Here is a 13,179-nt window from a genome sequence, read left to right on the forward strand (position 1 = left end):
GACATAGCTCTCCAGTCGAGGACTGGGTTATGAGATTGCAGCCATGGCAATCCCAGCACCAAAACATCATGTAGATTATACAGCACCAGAAAGCGAATAACCTCCTGGTGATCCGGATTAACACGCATAGTCACTTGTGTCCAGTATTGTGGTTTATTACTAGCCAATGGGGTGGAGTCAATCCCTTTCAGAGGTATCGGAGCCTCCAGTGGCTCCAAATCATACCCACAGCGTTTGGCAAAGGACCAATCCATAAGACTCAAAGCAGCGCCAGAGTCGACATAGGCGTCCGCGGTAATAGATGACAAAGAACAAATCAGGGTCACAGATAGAATAAACTTAGACTGTAAAGTGCTAATTGAAACAGACTTGTCAGGCTTCTTAGTACGCTTAAAGCATGCTGATATAACATGAGTTGAATCACCACAATAGAAGCACAACCCATTTTTTCGTCTAAAATTCTGCCGCTCGCTTCTGGACAGAATTCTATCACATTGCATATTTTCTGGCGTTTTCTCAGTAGACACTGCCAAATGGTGCACAGGTTTGCGCTCCCGCAGACGCCTATCGATCTGAATAGCCATCGTCATGGACTCATTCAGACTCGCAGGCACAGGGAACCCCACCATAACATCCTTAATGGCATCAGAGAGACCTTCTCTGAAAATCGCCGCCAGGGCGCACTCATTCCACTGAGTAAGCACAGACCATTTGCGGAATTTTTGGCAGTATATTTCAGCTTCATCTTGCCCCTGAGACAAGGACATCAAGACCTTTTCCGCCTGAAGCTCTAAATGAGGTTCCTCATAAAGCAACCCCAAGGCCAGAAAAAACGCATCCACATTGAGCAACGCAGGATCCCCTGGTGCCAATGCAAAAGCCCAGTCTTGAGGGTCGCCCCGGAGCAAGGAAATTACAATCCTGACCTGCTGTGCAGGGTCTCCGGCAGAGCGAGACTTCAGGGACAAAAACAATTTGCAATTATTTTTAAAATTTTGAAAGTGAGATCTATTCCCCGAGAAGAATTCAGGCAAAGGAATTCTAGGCTCAGACATAGGTAGGTGCATGAACAACAAAATCTTGCAAATTTTGTACCTTTGTGGCGAGATTATTCAAACCTGTAGCTACACTCTGAAGATCCATTTGAAACAGGTGAACACAGAGCCATTCAAGGATTAGAAGGAGAGAAAGAGAGGAAGGCTGCAGTATAGGCAGACTAGCAAGTGATTCAATTAAGAGCACACTCAGAACTAGAGGAAAAAAAAAAAAAAAAAAAATTGTAGCAGACTTCTTTTTTCTCTCCTTTCTCAGCCAGTAATTTAACCCTTTTTTGGGCCGGTCAAACTGTCATGATTCTCAATGGCGAGAGAACATAGCCCAGCATATATGAGAACTAGCTCTTGGAAGATGGAAACTATACTGACCATGAACTAAACCTGCCGCACAACTAGAAGTGGCCGGGTAGCATGCCTACGTTTTTTAACCCTAGATGCCCAGCGCCAGCCGGAGAACTACCTAATCCTAGCAGAGGAAAAGACAGTCCTGGCTCACCTCTAGAGAAATTTTCCCAAAAGGCAGACAGAGGCCCCCACATATATTGGCGGTGATTATAGATGAAATGACAAACGTAGTATGAAAATAGGTTTAGCAAAATCGAGGTCCGCTTTCTAGATAGCAGGAAGACAGAAAGGACACTTTCATGGTCAGCAGAAAAACCCTATCAAAACACCATCCAGAAATTCCTTTAAGACTCTAGCATTAACTCATAACACCAGAGTGGCAATTTCTGATCACAAGAGCTTTCCAGACACAGTAACGAAACAGCAGCTGTGAACAGGAACAAAATGCAAAAACACACAAGGACAAAAGTCCAACTTAGCTGGGAGTTGTCTAGTAGCAGGAACAAGCACAGAAGGCTTCTGATTACATTGTTGACCGGCAAGAAACTGACAGAGGAGCAAGGTTATATAGCGACTCCCACATCCTGATAGGAGCAGGTGAACAGAGGGGATGATGCACACAAGTTCAATTCCACAAGTGGCCACCGGGGGAGCCCAGAATCCAATTTCACAACAAGTAAACCCCTGTTTGGGCGCACGGGAGAGCTCGGAAGGGAAGGAGCACTGGTTTACTTTTTCAACGCAGAATTGGCTGGAGTTGAGATCGGATGCCATGTCGCGTTTGGAGAGCCCCTGATGTGCCTGAACAGTGGAAACTCCCCAATTCTACCTGAAACCCTAATCCAAACACACCCCTAACCCTAATCCCAACGGTAACCCTAACCACACCCCTAACCCTGACACACCCATAATTCTAATCCGAACCCTAATCCCAACCGTAAATGTAATCCAAACCCTAACCCTAACTTTAGCCCCAACCCTAACCCTATCTTTAGCCCCAACCCTAACCCTAACTTTACCTCCAACCCTAGCCCCAACCCTAACCCTAACCCTAGCCCTAACCCTAACTTTAGCCCCAACCCTAACCCTAACTTTAGCCCCAACCCTAACCCTAACTTTACCTCCAACCCTAGCCCCAACCCTAGCCCTAACCCTAACCCTAGCCCTAACCCTAGCCCTAATGGGGAAATGGAAATAAATAAATTTTTTAAAATTTATTATTCTTCCCTAACTAAGGCGGTGATGAAGGGGGGTTTGATTTACTTTTATAGCGTTTTTTTATATCGGATTTTTATGATTGGCAGCTGTCGCACACTAAAAGACGCTTTTTATAGCAAAAAAGTTTTTGCGTCTCCACATTTTGAGACCTATAATTTTTCCATATTTTGGTCCACAGAGTCATGTGAGGTCTTGTTTTTTGCGGGACGAGTTGACATTTTTATTGGTAACATTTTCGGACACGTGACAGTTTTTGATCGCTTTTTATTCCGATTTTTGTGAGGCAGAATGACCAAAAACCAGCTATTCATGAATTTCTTTTGGGGGAGGCGTTTATACCGTTCCACGTTTGGTAAAATTTATGAAGCAGTTTTATTCTTCGGGTCAGTACATTACAGCGATACCTCATTTATATCTTTTTTTAATGTTTTGGCACTTTTATACAATAAAAGCTATTTTATAGAAAAAATAATTATTTTGGCATCGCTTTATTCTGAGGACTATAACTTTTTTATTCTTTTGCTTATGATGCTGTATGGTGGCTCATTTTTTGCGGGACAAGATGATGTTTTCAGCGGTACCATGGTTGTTTATATCCGTCTTTTTGATCGCGTGTTATTCCACTTTTTGTTTGGCGGTATGATAATAAAGCGTTGTTTTTTGGCTCGTTTTTTTTTTCTTACGGTGTTCACTGAAGGGGTTAACTAGTGGGACAGTTTTATAGGTTGGGTCGTTACGGACACGGCGATACTAAATATGTGTACTTTTATTGTTTTTCTTTTTTTTTTAGATAAAGAAATGTATTTATGGGAATAATATATATATTTTTTTTTCTTTATTTAGGAATTATTATTTTTTTTTTTTACACGTGGAATTTTTTTTTTTTACTTTTTTACTTTGTCCCAGGGGGGGACATCACTGATCGCCGATCTTACAGTTTGCATAGCACTCTGTGAGATCGGCTATCTCACTCATCGCTGCAGGCTTACAGACCTGCAGCTGCAGCCTGCTCCTGACCCGGAAGTCCTCCCTGCAGGACCCGGATGCAGCCCCGCGGCCATTTTGGATCCGGGGACTGCAGGGAGGAGACGCTCGGTACAAGGTGAGTACATTCCCTTGTACCGATCGTCTCAGGGAAGCACGCAGGGAGCCCCTTCCCTGCGCGATGCTTCCCTGTACCGCCGGTACACCGCGATCATGTTTGATCGCGGTGTGCCGGGGGTTAATGTGCCGGGGGCGGTCTGTGACCGCTCCTGGCACATAGTGCCGGATGTCAGCTGCGATAGGCAGCTGACACCAGGCCGCGATCGTCCACGCTCCACCCGTGAGCGCGGCCGATCACATATGACGTACTATCCCATCGGTGGTCATACGGGCCCACCCCACCTCGACGGGATAGTACGTCAGATGTCAGAAACGGGTTAATTGTGCGGATTTTTCGTGTTTTTCCCACTATTTAATGCATTGGAAAGCTCCGGAAAAAAACGAGTCAAAAACGCACAAAAACGTGAAAAAAAAACCGCGTCAAAAACGCGAAAAAACCGCATGCGGATTTCCTGCAGAAAATGTTCGGTTTTGCTCAGGAAATTTCTGCAAGAAATCCTGAATGTGTGCACATACCCTTATACTTTGGTCAGGGTATGTGCAACATGTTGCGGATTTGGCTGCGGATCCACAGCAGATTGTCCGCTGTGGATTCACAGCAGTTTTCCATGCAGTTTACAGTACCATGTAAGTCTATGGAAAACCAAATCCGCTGTGCACATGCTGCAGACAATTCAGCGCTGAAACGATGCGGTTTACTTTCTGCAGCATGTCAATTCTTTGTGCGGCTTCCGCAGCGTTTTGCACCTGCTCCTCAATGGGAATCTGCAGGTGTAAAAACGCAGGTGAAATCCGCACAAGAAACACAGGAAATCCACAGGTAAAATGCAGTCCGTTTTACCTGCGGATTTTACAAAACGGTGCAGAAAAATCCACGCACGAATCCGCAACGTGTGCATATACCCTTAAGTTGATCAGGCATTATTCAATTTTACACTTTGTTTAGTCAGTGTTTACTTTGCTTGCATCACTACTGTAATTAAACTGTACTAATACTAACTGCCATGCTAATGAGAAGAGACCAAGACAATATAGTTTAAACTTGGGAAACACGCAAAAATAAATGGGTTTCACCTCCTCCTCTACATACATTTTTTACTGCATTTTTGCACTTACTCATTGCTTCTTATGGGTAAAAAAATGCTGAAAGTAGTGACATGCTGCAGTATTCAAAAACTCATCAGTTTTCCAATTTTCCAAGTTTTCCTCTGTGACACGCTGCTCCGCCACTCCCCCTCCCCCTGCCAGCTTTCTCGGACCATGACCTGTGTATAATCCGAGGGGGGCATTTTCAGCACACAAAAAAGTGCTGAAAAACTCGGCTTATACACGAGTATACACGATATATATAAATATATATATAGAAAAAGAAAACAAAAAGCAGCACCAAAAGAAAACAAAGGGTGCAAAAAATCCTTCCAGGTATATACCAAACCTCATGTTATAATCCAGAAAAATGAAGGCAGCACTCCAATAGAAAAAATAAAGGTGGTTTATTGGCCCATGTGCGATGTTTCATCCAGGATGTGGACCTTTCTCAAGCTTGAGAAAGGTCCACATCCTGGACTGAAACGTTGCACATGGGCCAATAAACCACCTTTATTTTTTCTATTGGAGTGCTGCCTTCATTTTTCTGGATTATAAATATAAATATATATATATATATATATATATATATATATATATATATATATATATATATATATATATATATATATATATATATATATATAGTAAGAAAAAAAGGAACAGCACTACATAGGTACTTATCTTCGGGTGCAAAGCCTCAGGTAATCAGTCCAACGATTACTGCAGATTCACAGAGACTCAAAAAAGAGGCAGCACTCCATACTCATGGTGAAACATGTGGCAGGTTTAATCGACCCACATAGCCGGGCGACGTTTCAGCTCAAACTGAGCCTTTCTCAAGCCATTGAGAAACAAACAAAGAAGAACTGCTTACATTTTGTGCCAGAAGTGGCATAAGGTCACTCAAAAGCAGTGTGAAAGACTGGTGGAAAGCATGCCAAGATACATGAAAGCTGTGATTAAAAATCATGGTTATTCCACAAAATATTGATTTCTGAACTCTTCCTGAGTTAAAACATTAGTATTGTTGTTTTTAAATGATTATGAATTTATTTTTTTTTGCATTATTTGAGGTCTGCAAGCAATGCATTTTTTAAAATATTTTGACCATTTCTCATTTTCAGAAAATAAATACAAAATTTATTGCTTGGAAATTCGGAGACATGTTGTCAGAAGTTTATAGAATAAAAGAACAATTTACATTTTACTCAAAAATATACCTATAAAGAGAAAAATCAGACAAACTGAAAATTTTGCAGTGGGCTGTATACTACTTTCTTGTTTCTTTCACAATAAATCAGAAATGCAAAGCGACCACTCACCGTATTACCCCTTGGACAATAGCTGTGCACAGTATAAGTACAAAGAATGCCTTCATCTTGTGTATATGTCGCAGCTCCAAAAGCAAGAGCAAAGCTGGTGTAAATGCCAATTTATATCTTTCTCTAGAACCAAGCCCATGTACCACAGATAGTGTTGTTTGCCGCATAAAGTAAACATATGACTGATTTCTCAAGTCTTCACAGAGTTAATAAAGTTAACAGCTTGTGCCAGGTGAGTACAAACATAGGTATTACATTTAGGGCTCATGCAGAGAATGGTAATATTCGGTCATGCTATTCTATGGAACCGTGAGCGTGTCTGATTTTTTCCTCAGACAGAGACTGTTCGGGGGAAAAAAATTGCAAAATGACTAAGTTTGATCCGAAATTCGGATCGCACTCAGCCAAGCAAGTCATTGAGTCTGTGGAAAACATCAGACTGCACTCGGGTGACATCTGAGTCAGTCTGATTCCTATGTACTGACAAAATGAAGAAGATGGAAAATTTGTTTTCTCATACTTTGATTGAACTCAAATTCAGAGCATGATTTGCCTAATTCACTTGATTTTCTTGGAAGAGAAAATATACGGTCTTCTGTACCTAGCCTTAGCATTGAGGTGACTCCGCTGTACTTGTTATTCTCCAGGAGCCCCAAAGAGAATGAATAGGACAACAGTGTCAATGCTTGACTGTGATCCACTTAAAGTATTACAGTCCCTCACTTTGTCCTAGCAATTGATAAGGTTCTCCTATGTCAGACTCCCACCGATCTAGATGTTATCACTTACGGTATATTGTCAATATGTGCTGATACATGCTGCCCAAACTGGCGACAGCATGTATCAGTCACTGGCTATCGTAACCCATCTGTATGACTAGTGCACTGCGTGTCTCGGTCCACAGCAGCTATTAAAAGTATGTTTTTCTCTGAAATGCTGCAGTATTTCAGACACAAACATATATGTCTGGGACACTACAAATGCCAGAAGGGCCGGTCCCTGTAGTGGAACACTTGATCTATCTGCTGTACAATGCAGTGCGATCATGTGCACAAGTCAAGCTAATGCTGCCTGGCATGCAATCTACTGAAGAGAAGGTGGAGGTGACGAGACTCTATATCAGGCCCTTGGAGATGCCAGTCCCTCTTTCCTTTTGTCAATTTTATTAGCGTCTCAAAGATGTGAATACATTTGAACAGTGTGGTAACGGGATTGGGGCAGAGGACCGTTAGTCAGCCCCTACCCCAACATGCAGCAGCTTGATGTCAGTATCTGAAGAAGATATTTTAAGAATGAAGCACAGCAATTATTTATTCAGGGATGCAGCATGGGAGATATTTATAGGGCAGTATAATTTTAAATTTTTAAGGACATCATGTCAGGAAGTGCTGCTGAAGATGGAGAAAAGGGAAGTCTGCAGAGACAAGCTCTGGGCATGAAATCTCATCATGGTGTCTATATTTCATGTACTGATGGTGGTTCTGGCACTGTAGTCATTAACTGGGTAGTTCAAGCATTGCATTCATGTACTAACGGTGGTTCTGGTGCTGCAGTCATGTATTGATGGTAGTTCTGGCACTGCATACATATACTTACGGTGATTCTAGTTCTGCATTTCCGTATTAACGGTGGTTCTGGCACTGCATTCATGTGCTGATGGTGGGTCTGGGTTGCATTCATGTACTGATGATGTTTCTGGTGCTGCTTTCCTGTACTCATGGTGGTTCTGGCGCTGCATTCATCTATTGACAGTAGTTCTGACCTTGTACACATTTAGCAATCCAAAACTTGCTTCATGGCTATGTTAAAACTTAAAAATTCTCAAAATATTGAGTTTCGAGATTATGAGGAGAATTTGTCAAGATTCTGCTCAGTTTCTGCTCCCAAAACACAGTATAAATTAGTGTATGTTCACACTTTTTTGGGAGCAGAAAATGAACAAAATCTCTCCAAATCCTCCTCAAATACCCCAAACCTGGTTCTAGGGTTCCATTAGTGCACTGATGATGGTTTTGGTGATGTGTTAATGTAAGTATCCCTTATATGAGGCTAGCTGCTCATATTCTCTGTGTGTCTGATACATTCTTTTTGTTAAAATACAAACTTCAGTTGCACCTGGTGTCTGTGATGCTGAGTCACTTCTCACGGACAAGCCATGAGTATGGATAGTCAATGAGTTTAAGGTCAAAAGCCAGGAGGGTACGTCATAAACAGAGGGAAGAGACAAAGACGTAGTCACATAACGTTCTGAGGTAAATATACCAGGAAGATAACAGATCAGAACAAAGGGGTTAAACGGATGGTCAGAATGAGGTCTAAGGTTAGGCAATGAAAAATCAAGCAAAACTCTAGGCACAGAGAAAACCAAACACTTTGCTGAAGGTATGTTTGGCATAGGTTTGAGACCAACAGCTCAGCTAAGTAGCTGAGCAATTACCTGGGACAATGAACACCTGTAGACAGTCAGTACCTCCAAGTCTCAGAATGGACAGATGAGCTTTCAATCAAAACACAGACAGCTTAGCACGCCCCTTGTTAAATATTAATTATGGTTATTAATTTTTACACTCAGCTCTGTGCTGAGTATATTTGCTGGCATGACATTTAGGCTATTTCTGTACACTTGGCTCATTGTAGATGCTAGCGCCATATATATAAACAGGTGCTATGTGAAATACACATAAACCAAGTGACACACAGAGGAGCTCTTCTCTTCACTTGACTCCTCATTCAAGCTGACATGTACTGCTAAAGACCTGATACACATGCTCTTATTCCTGCAACATTTTCAGCCATGATATTGACACAGACAGATGCAAACCACCATTCAGAATCCAGGAAAAGATGGATAAAGGCTTGACACGTGTTCCTGTCTTGGGTCAAACACACACAGAAGCATGTGTTACTGAAGTTTACGATATCATGAGTAAGCAGCTGAGACTACATAACCTACTGTTACTTGAACTCATGGACTAGCAACTAATCTAATGAGCTAATTATGAGCAAATGGACAATTTCCTTCTAACTATTGTACTTCACATATTTAATATTTTGCTTCAATGATTCTTTTTGATGGACAATCCAATAAACCACTACATTTTTCTAAGAATTATTATGACATTTTCTTTTGAGTATTGCATCTGGTAAGAAGTCCTGATTCCTGAATAAATAAATATACAAAATACCATATTTTTCGGACTAGAAGACTCACTTTTTCCCCAAATTTTTTTTTGGGAAAATGGGTGTGCGTCTTAGTCAGAATATACCTACAAATACTGTGGTGGCAGCAGGAGTCGGGCAATTCTGCGGCGGTCCCGGTCCAATGCTGCCAGGCGATGATCACACTCCCTTCCTAGGCTGGTGCGGCTGGTGCAGTGGGTGAGGCATGTTCTTTGGTGGTGGTCTGTGGTGCAGGGGGCTCCGTCGGCATTTTGTGAAAGCCCAGAGGCCCCGCACATACAAAACTGCGATGCGGTGGCCTCCAGGAAAATGGCCACCGGGGGCAGAACATGCTCAGATTGAGATCTCGGCAACAAGATCTTGTCCCGAGATCTAGTCTCTCCTTCTCGCATACCATCCTTGCCACCGGAACCTGCCGCTTGCATGGAGCGGTCATCGGAGCATCGCGAGGAGCGGGAAAGGCGGCGGATGGTGAGTATAGCAGGTTTTTTTTTTTTTATTATTATTTTTAACACGACATATTTTTACTATTGATGCTGCATAGGCAGCATCAATAGTAAATAGTTGGGGACACACAGGGTTAATAGCAGCGGTAACGGAGTGCGTTACACCGCGGCCCGTTACCGCTGCCATTAACCCTGTGTGAGCGGTGACTGGAGGGGATTATGGAGCGGGCACTGGGCACTGACAGCAGGGGAGTAGAGGAGGGACTAATCGGACTGTGCCCGTTGCTGATTGGTCGCGAGACCAATCAGCGACGCGGGATTTCCGTGACGGAAGTTGAGGACAGAAAGACGGAAGTACCCCTTAGACAATTATATATATATAGATATTTAGAGATTGTGACCGTTACCTCTGATTTCTCATGAGTCTGAAGTAGAGGTTGCAAGACGGCGGTGCAGGACTGGAACAGTGCCCGGGACAGCTTTTAAGTATACTAGGGTCAGGGAACTTAGATTAGTGTTACCACTCTAGCGCTGAGATAAAGGAAAATGCTAGAGTGGTCCTTTAACTTCTATGAGGATTCGTGTAAAACTTATGGCACACTGAAAACAGACTTTGTACATCAGAGTGTCATCAAAGTTCAGTAAAAGAAAAACGGATGAGAAAAAAATGAAAGCAACATGGCTGACACCTGAGAAAAAAAATCAGTCAATGTCTCTGGGATAGTAACACTCGAATGGATGTGTGAATGTACAGTGCCTTGAAAAAACATTCATACACCGTGAACGTTTACACATTTTTTCATATTACACCCAAAAGCTTAAATGTATTTTATTGGGATTTTAAGCAATATAGAAAAAAATTGTATATACTGACCAGGATCTCAATTATATTATCATATTTTCTTATCCTTAAAATTATAAACTTTATTAATTGAACCTATGGTTGGTTCACACCACAAAATGGACCATATAAAAACCATCAGAAAAGTGTTGCTTAAGCATTGGGACATCATAAGATTGGATCCCGACTTGAGAGATGTGGTGGGGGATTACCCCAGTATTACTTTCAGGAAAGGAAAGTCGCTCAGGGATATGCTGGTACATAGCCAATATACACTCACCGGCCACTTTATTAGGTACACCTGTCCAACTTCTTGTTAACACTTAATTTCTAATCAGCCAATCACATGGCGGCAACTCAGTGCATTTAGGCATGTAGACATGGTCAAGACAATCTCTTGCAGTTCAAACCGAGCATCAGTATGGGGAAGAAAGGTGATTTGAGTGCCTTTGAACGTGGCATGGTTGTTGGTGCCAGAAGGGCTGGTCTGAGTATTTCAGAAACTGCTGATCTACTGGGATTTTCACGCACAACCATCTCTAGGGTTTACAGAGAATGGTCCAAAAAAGAAAAAAAATCCAGTGAGCGGCAGTTCTGTGGGCGGAAATGCCTTGTTGATGCCAGAGGTCAGAGGAGAATGGGCAGACTGGTTCCAGCTGATAGAAAGGCAACAGTGACTCAAATCGCCACCCGTTACAACCAAGGTAGGCCTAAGAGCATCTCTGAACGCACAGTGCGTCGAACTTTGAGGCAGATGGGCTACAGCAGCAGAAGACCACACCGGGTACCACTCCTTTCAGCTAAGAACAGGAAACTGAGGCTACAATTTGTACAAGCTCATCGAAATTGGACAGTAGAAGATTGGAAAAACGTTGCTTGGTCTGATGAGTCTCGATTTCTGCTGCGACATTCGGATGGTAGGGTCAGAATTTGGCGTAAACAACATGAAAGCATGGATCCATCCTGCCTTGTATGGAGCATCTTTGGGATGTGCAGCCGACAAATCTGCAGCAACTGTGTGATGCCATCATGTCAATATGGACCAAAATCTCTGAGGAATGCTTCCAGCACCTTGTTGAATCTATGCCACGAAGAATTGAGGCAGTTCTGAAGGCAAAAGGGGGTCCAACCCGTTACTAGCATGGTGTACCTAATAAAGTGGCCGGTGAGTGTAGAAGACCGGAATCGAGTGGAACTTGGCTGGACAGAAAACCGTGTGGCTTTTTCAAGTGTGGGAGATGCAGTATGTGCAGATGGATGGAACCGGGGAAGTCGTTCCATAGCTCAGCCACAGGGAAGACCTATCATCAGCATAATTTCTCTAACTGTAGGACTACAGGGGTAGTCTATATGGCAAAATGCTCCTGCCCTAGAGACTACATAGGGAAGACTAAAAGGGAGTTTAGGAGGCGGGTGGGTGAACATGTGGGGGATATAAGGAATAACAGAGATACCCCATTGGCTAGGCACATACACACCCACCATGGAGGAGATGTGAGGAGTGTAAAATTTATGATTATTGAGGTGGTGAATCTAAACCCTAGAGGGGGTGACACTGATAAAACTATTCTGAGGAGAGAATGTGAATGGATTTTCCGGGTGGGTAGCCTAGAACCAAAGGGGCTAAATGAACAGATGTCATTTGCATGCTTTCTATAACTTTGCCGAATCGAGAAAAATATATAAGTGGCCATACTTTGAGAAAGTTGTTCCAGATTCCAATTTTTGTAAGAATCTCCCGATATGAAGGGGAGATATACAGATCACTGTGTAAAAATTTTGTGGTTATCACAATTCCGCTTTTCCATCGCTGATAAGGAGTCTCCCGTTTATGTACTTTCCCTGTCTTTTTTCAGTCTTTTCCGATGTCTTGATCTTGACCTGGATAGACTGGGAAATATTGTTGGCTATGATGGGCAACCCCCGTTCATCAGTCCTATAGGGATGTGAATATATATACCCTGATATTAGGGACACACATTTTGGGGGGGTTGAGAGTGCTGTCCCGTCTGCCACTTAATGTATCTCTGCGGACTGAACAACCTGTCTGCGGACCAAATGCCCTAGCGCAAGCGCTATTGTATCGCGGCGGTGCGCTGACTATTTTATTTTTTGACATTTGAGTGTCCGTCATGTGGACTAAGTCAAGGGGGAAATTTGGTTTGCTATCTATGTGGTACTTGATCGGGAGAGCGCTGTCCCGTCTGCTATGTAATACATGCCTTCGAACGGAATAATCTGTCCGCGGACCAAATGCCCTAAGCGCATGCGCTAATGTATCGCGGCGATGCGCTGATTATCATACTCTGACATTTGAGTGTCCGCTATACAGACTAGGACAAGAGGGAAACTTGGTCTGTTCTCCATGTGTTTTTTGATCAGGAGGGGACAATGGTGCATATTGACATCCTCGTGACATTATACGTAAGAGGTATGTGTGCGCAGAACCCACCGCTGCCCCTGTGATATCCATCTGAGAGAGGACAGGGGTATGCATTGATGTTGCTATGACACCAAGTATAAGCGGGGCGCAGGCGCAGAACCCTCCGGGAAGCGCACGCAGGCGCGGTGATTGCCGC

The 13,179-nt window shown here is 43.0% G+C and overlaps 2 protein-coding genes across 2 annotated transcripts in view; one reads left to right on the forward strand and one right to left on the reverse strand.

Moving 5' to 3' along the window:
- CTSE (cathepsin E) overlaps positions 1 to 6,211 on the reverse strand; it is a 92,422-nt gene extending 86,211 nt beyond the window's left edge. The window contains exon 1 of the mRNA XM_077295147.1: positions 6,134 to 6,211. Within this exon, the coding sequence (XP_077151262.1) occupies positions 6,134 to 6,189 (56 nt within the window). The 5' untranslated portion in view covers positions 6,190 to 6,211. The remainder of the gene's footprint in view (positions 1 to 6,133) is intronic.
- LOC143815662 (uncharacterized) overlaps positions 1 to 13,179 on the forward strand; it is a 275,486-nt gene that overhangs the window by 69,904 nt on the left and 192,403 nt on the right. The gene's annotated exons all lie outside the window — the stretch shown is intronic.

Source organism: Ranitomeya variabilis, chromosome 3 (assembly GCF_051348905.1).
Source record: "Ranitomeya variabilis isolate aRanVar5 chromosome 3, aRanVar5.hap1, whole genome shotgun sequence".
Taxonomy (NCBI): Eukaryota; Metazoa; Chordata; class Amphibia; order Anura; family Dendrobatidae; genus Ranitomeya; species Ranitomeya variabilis.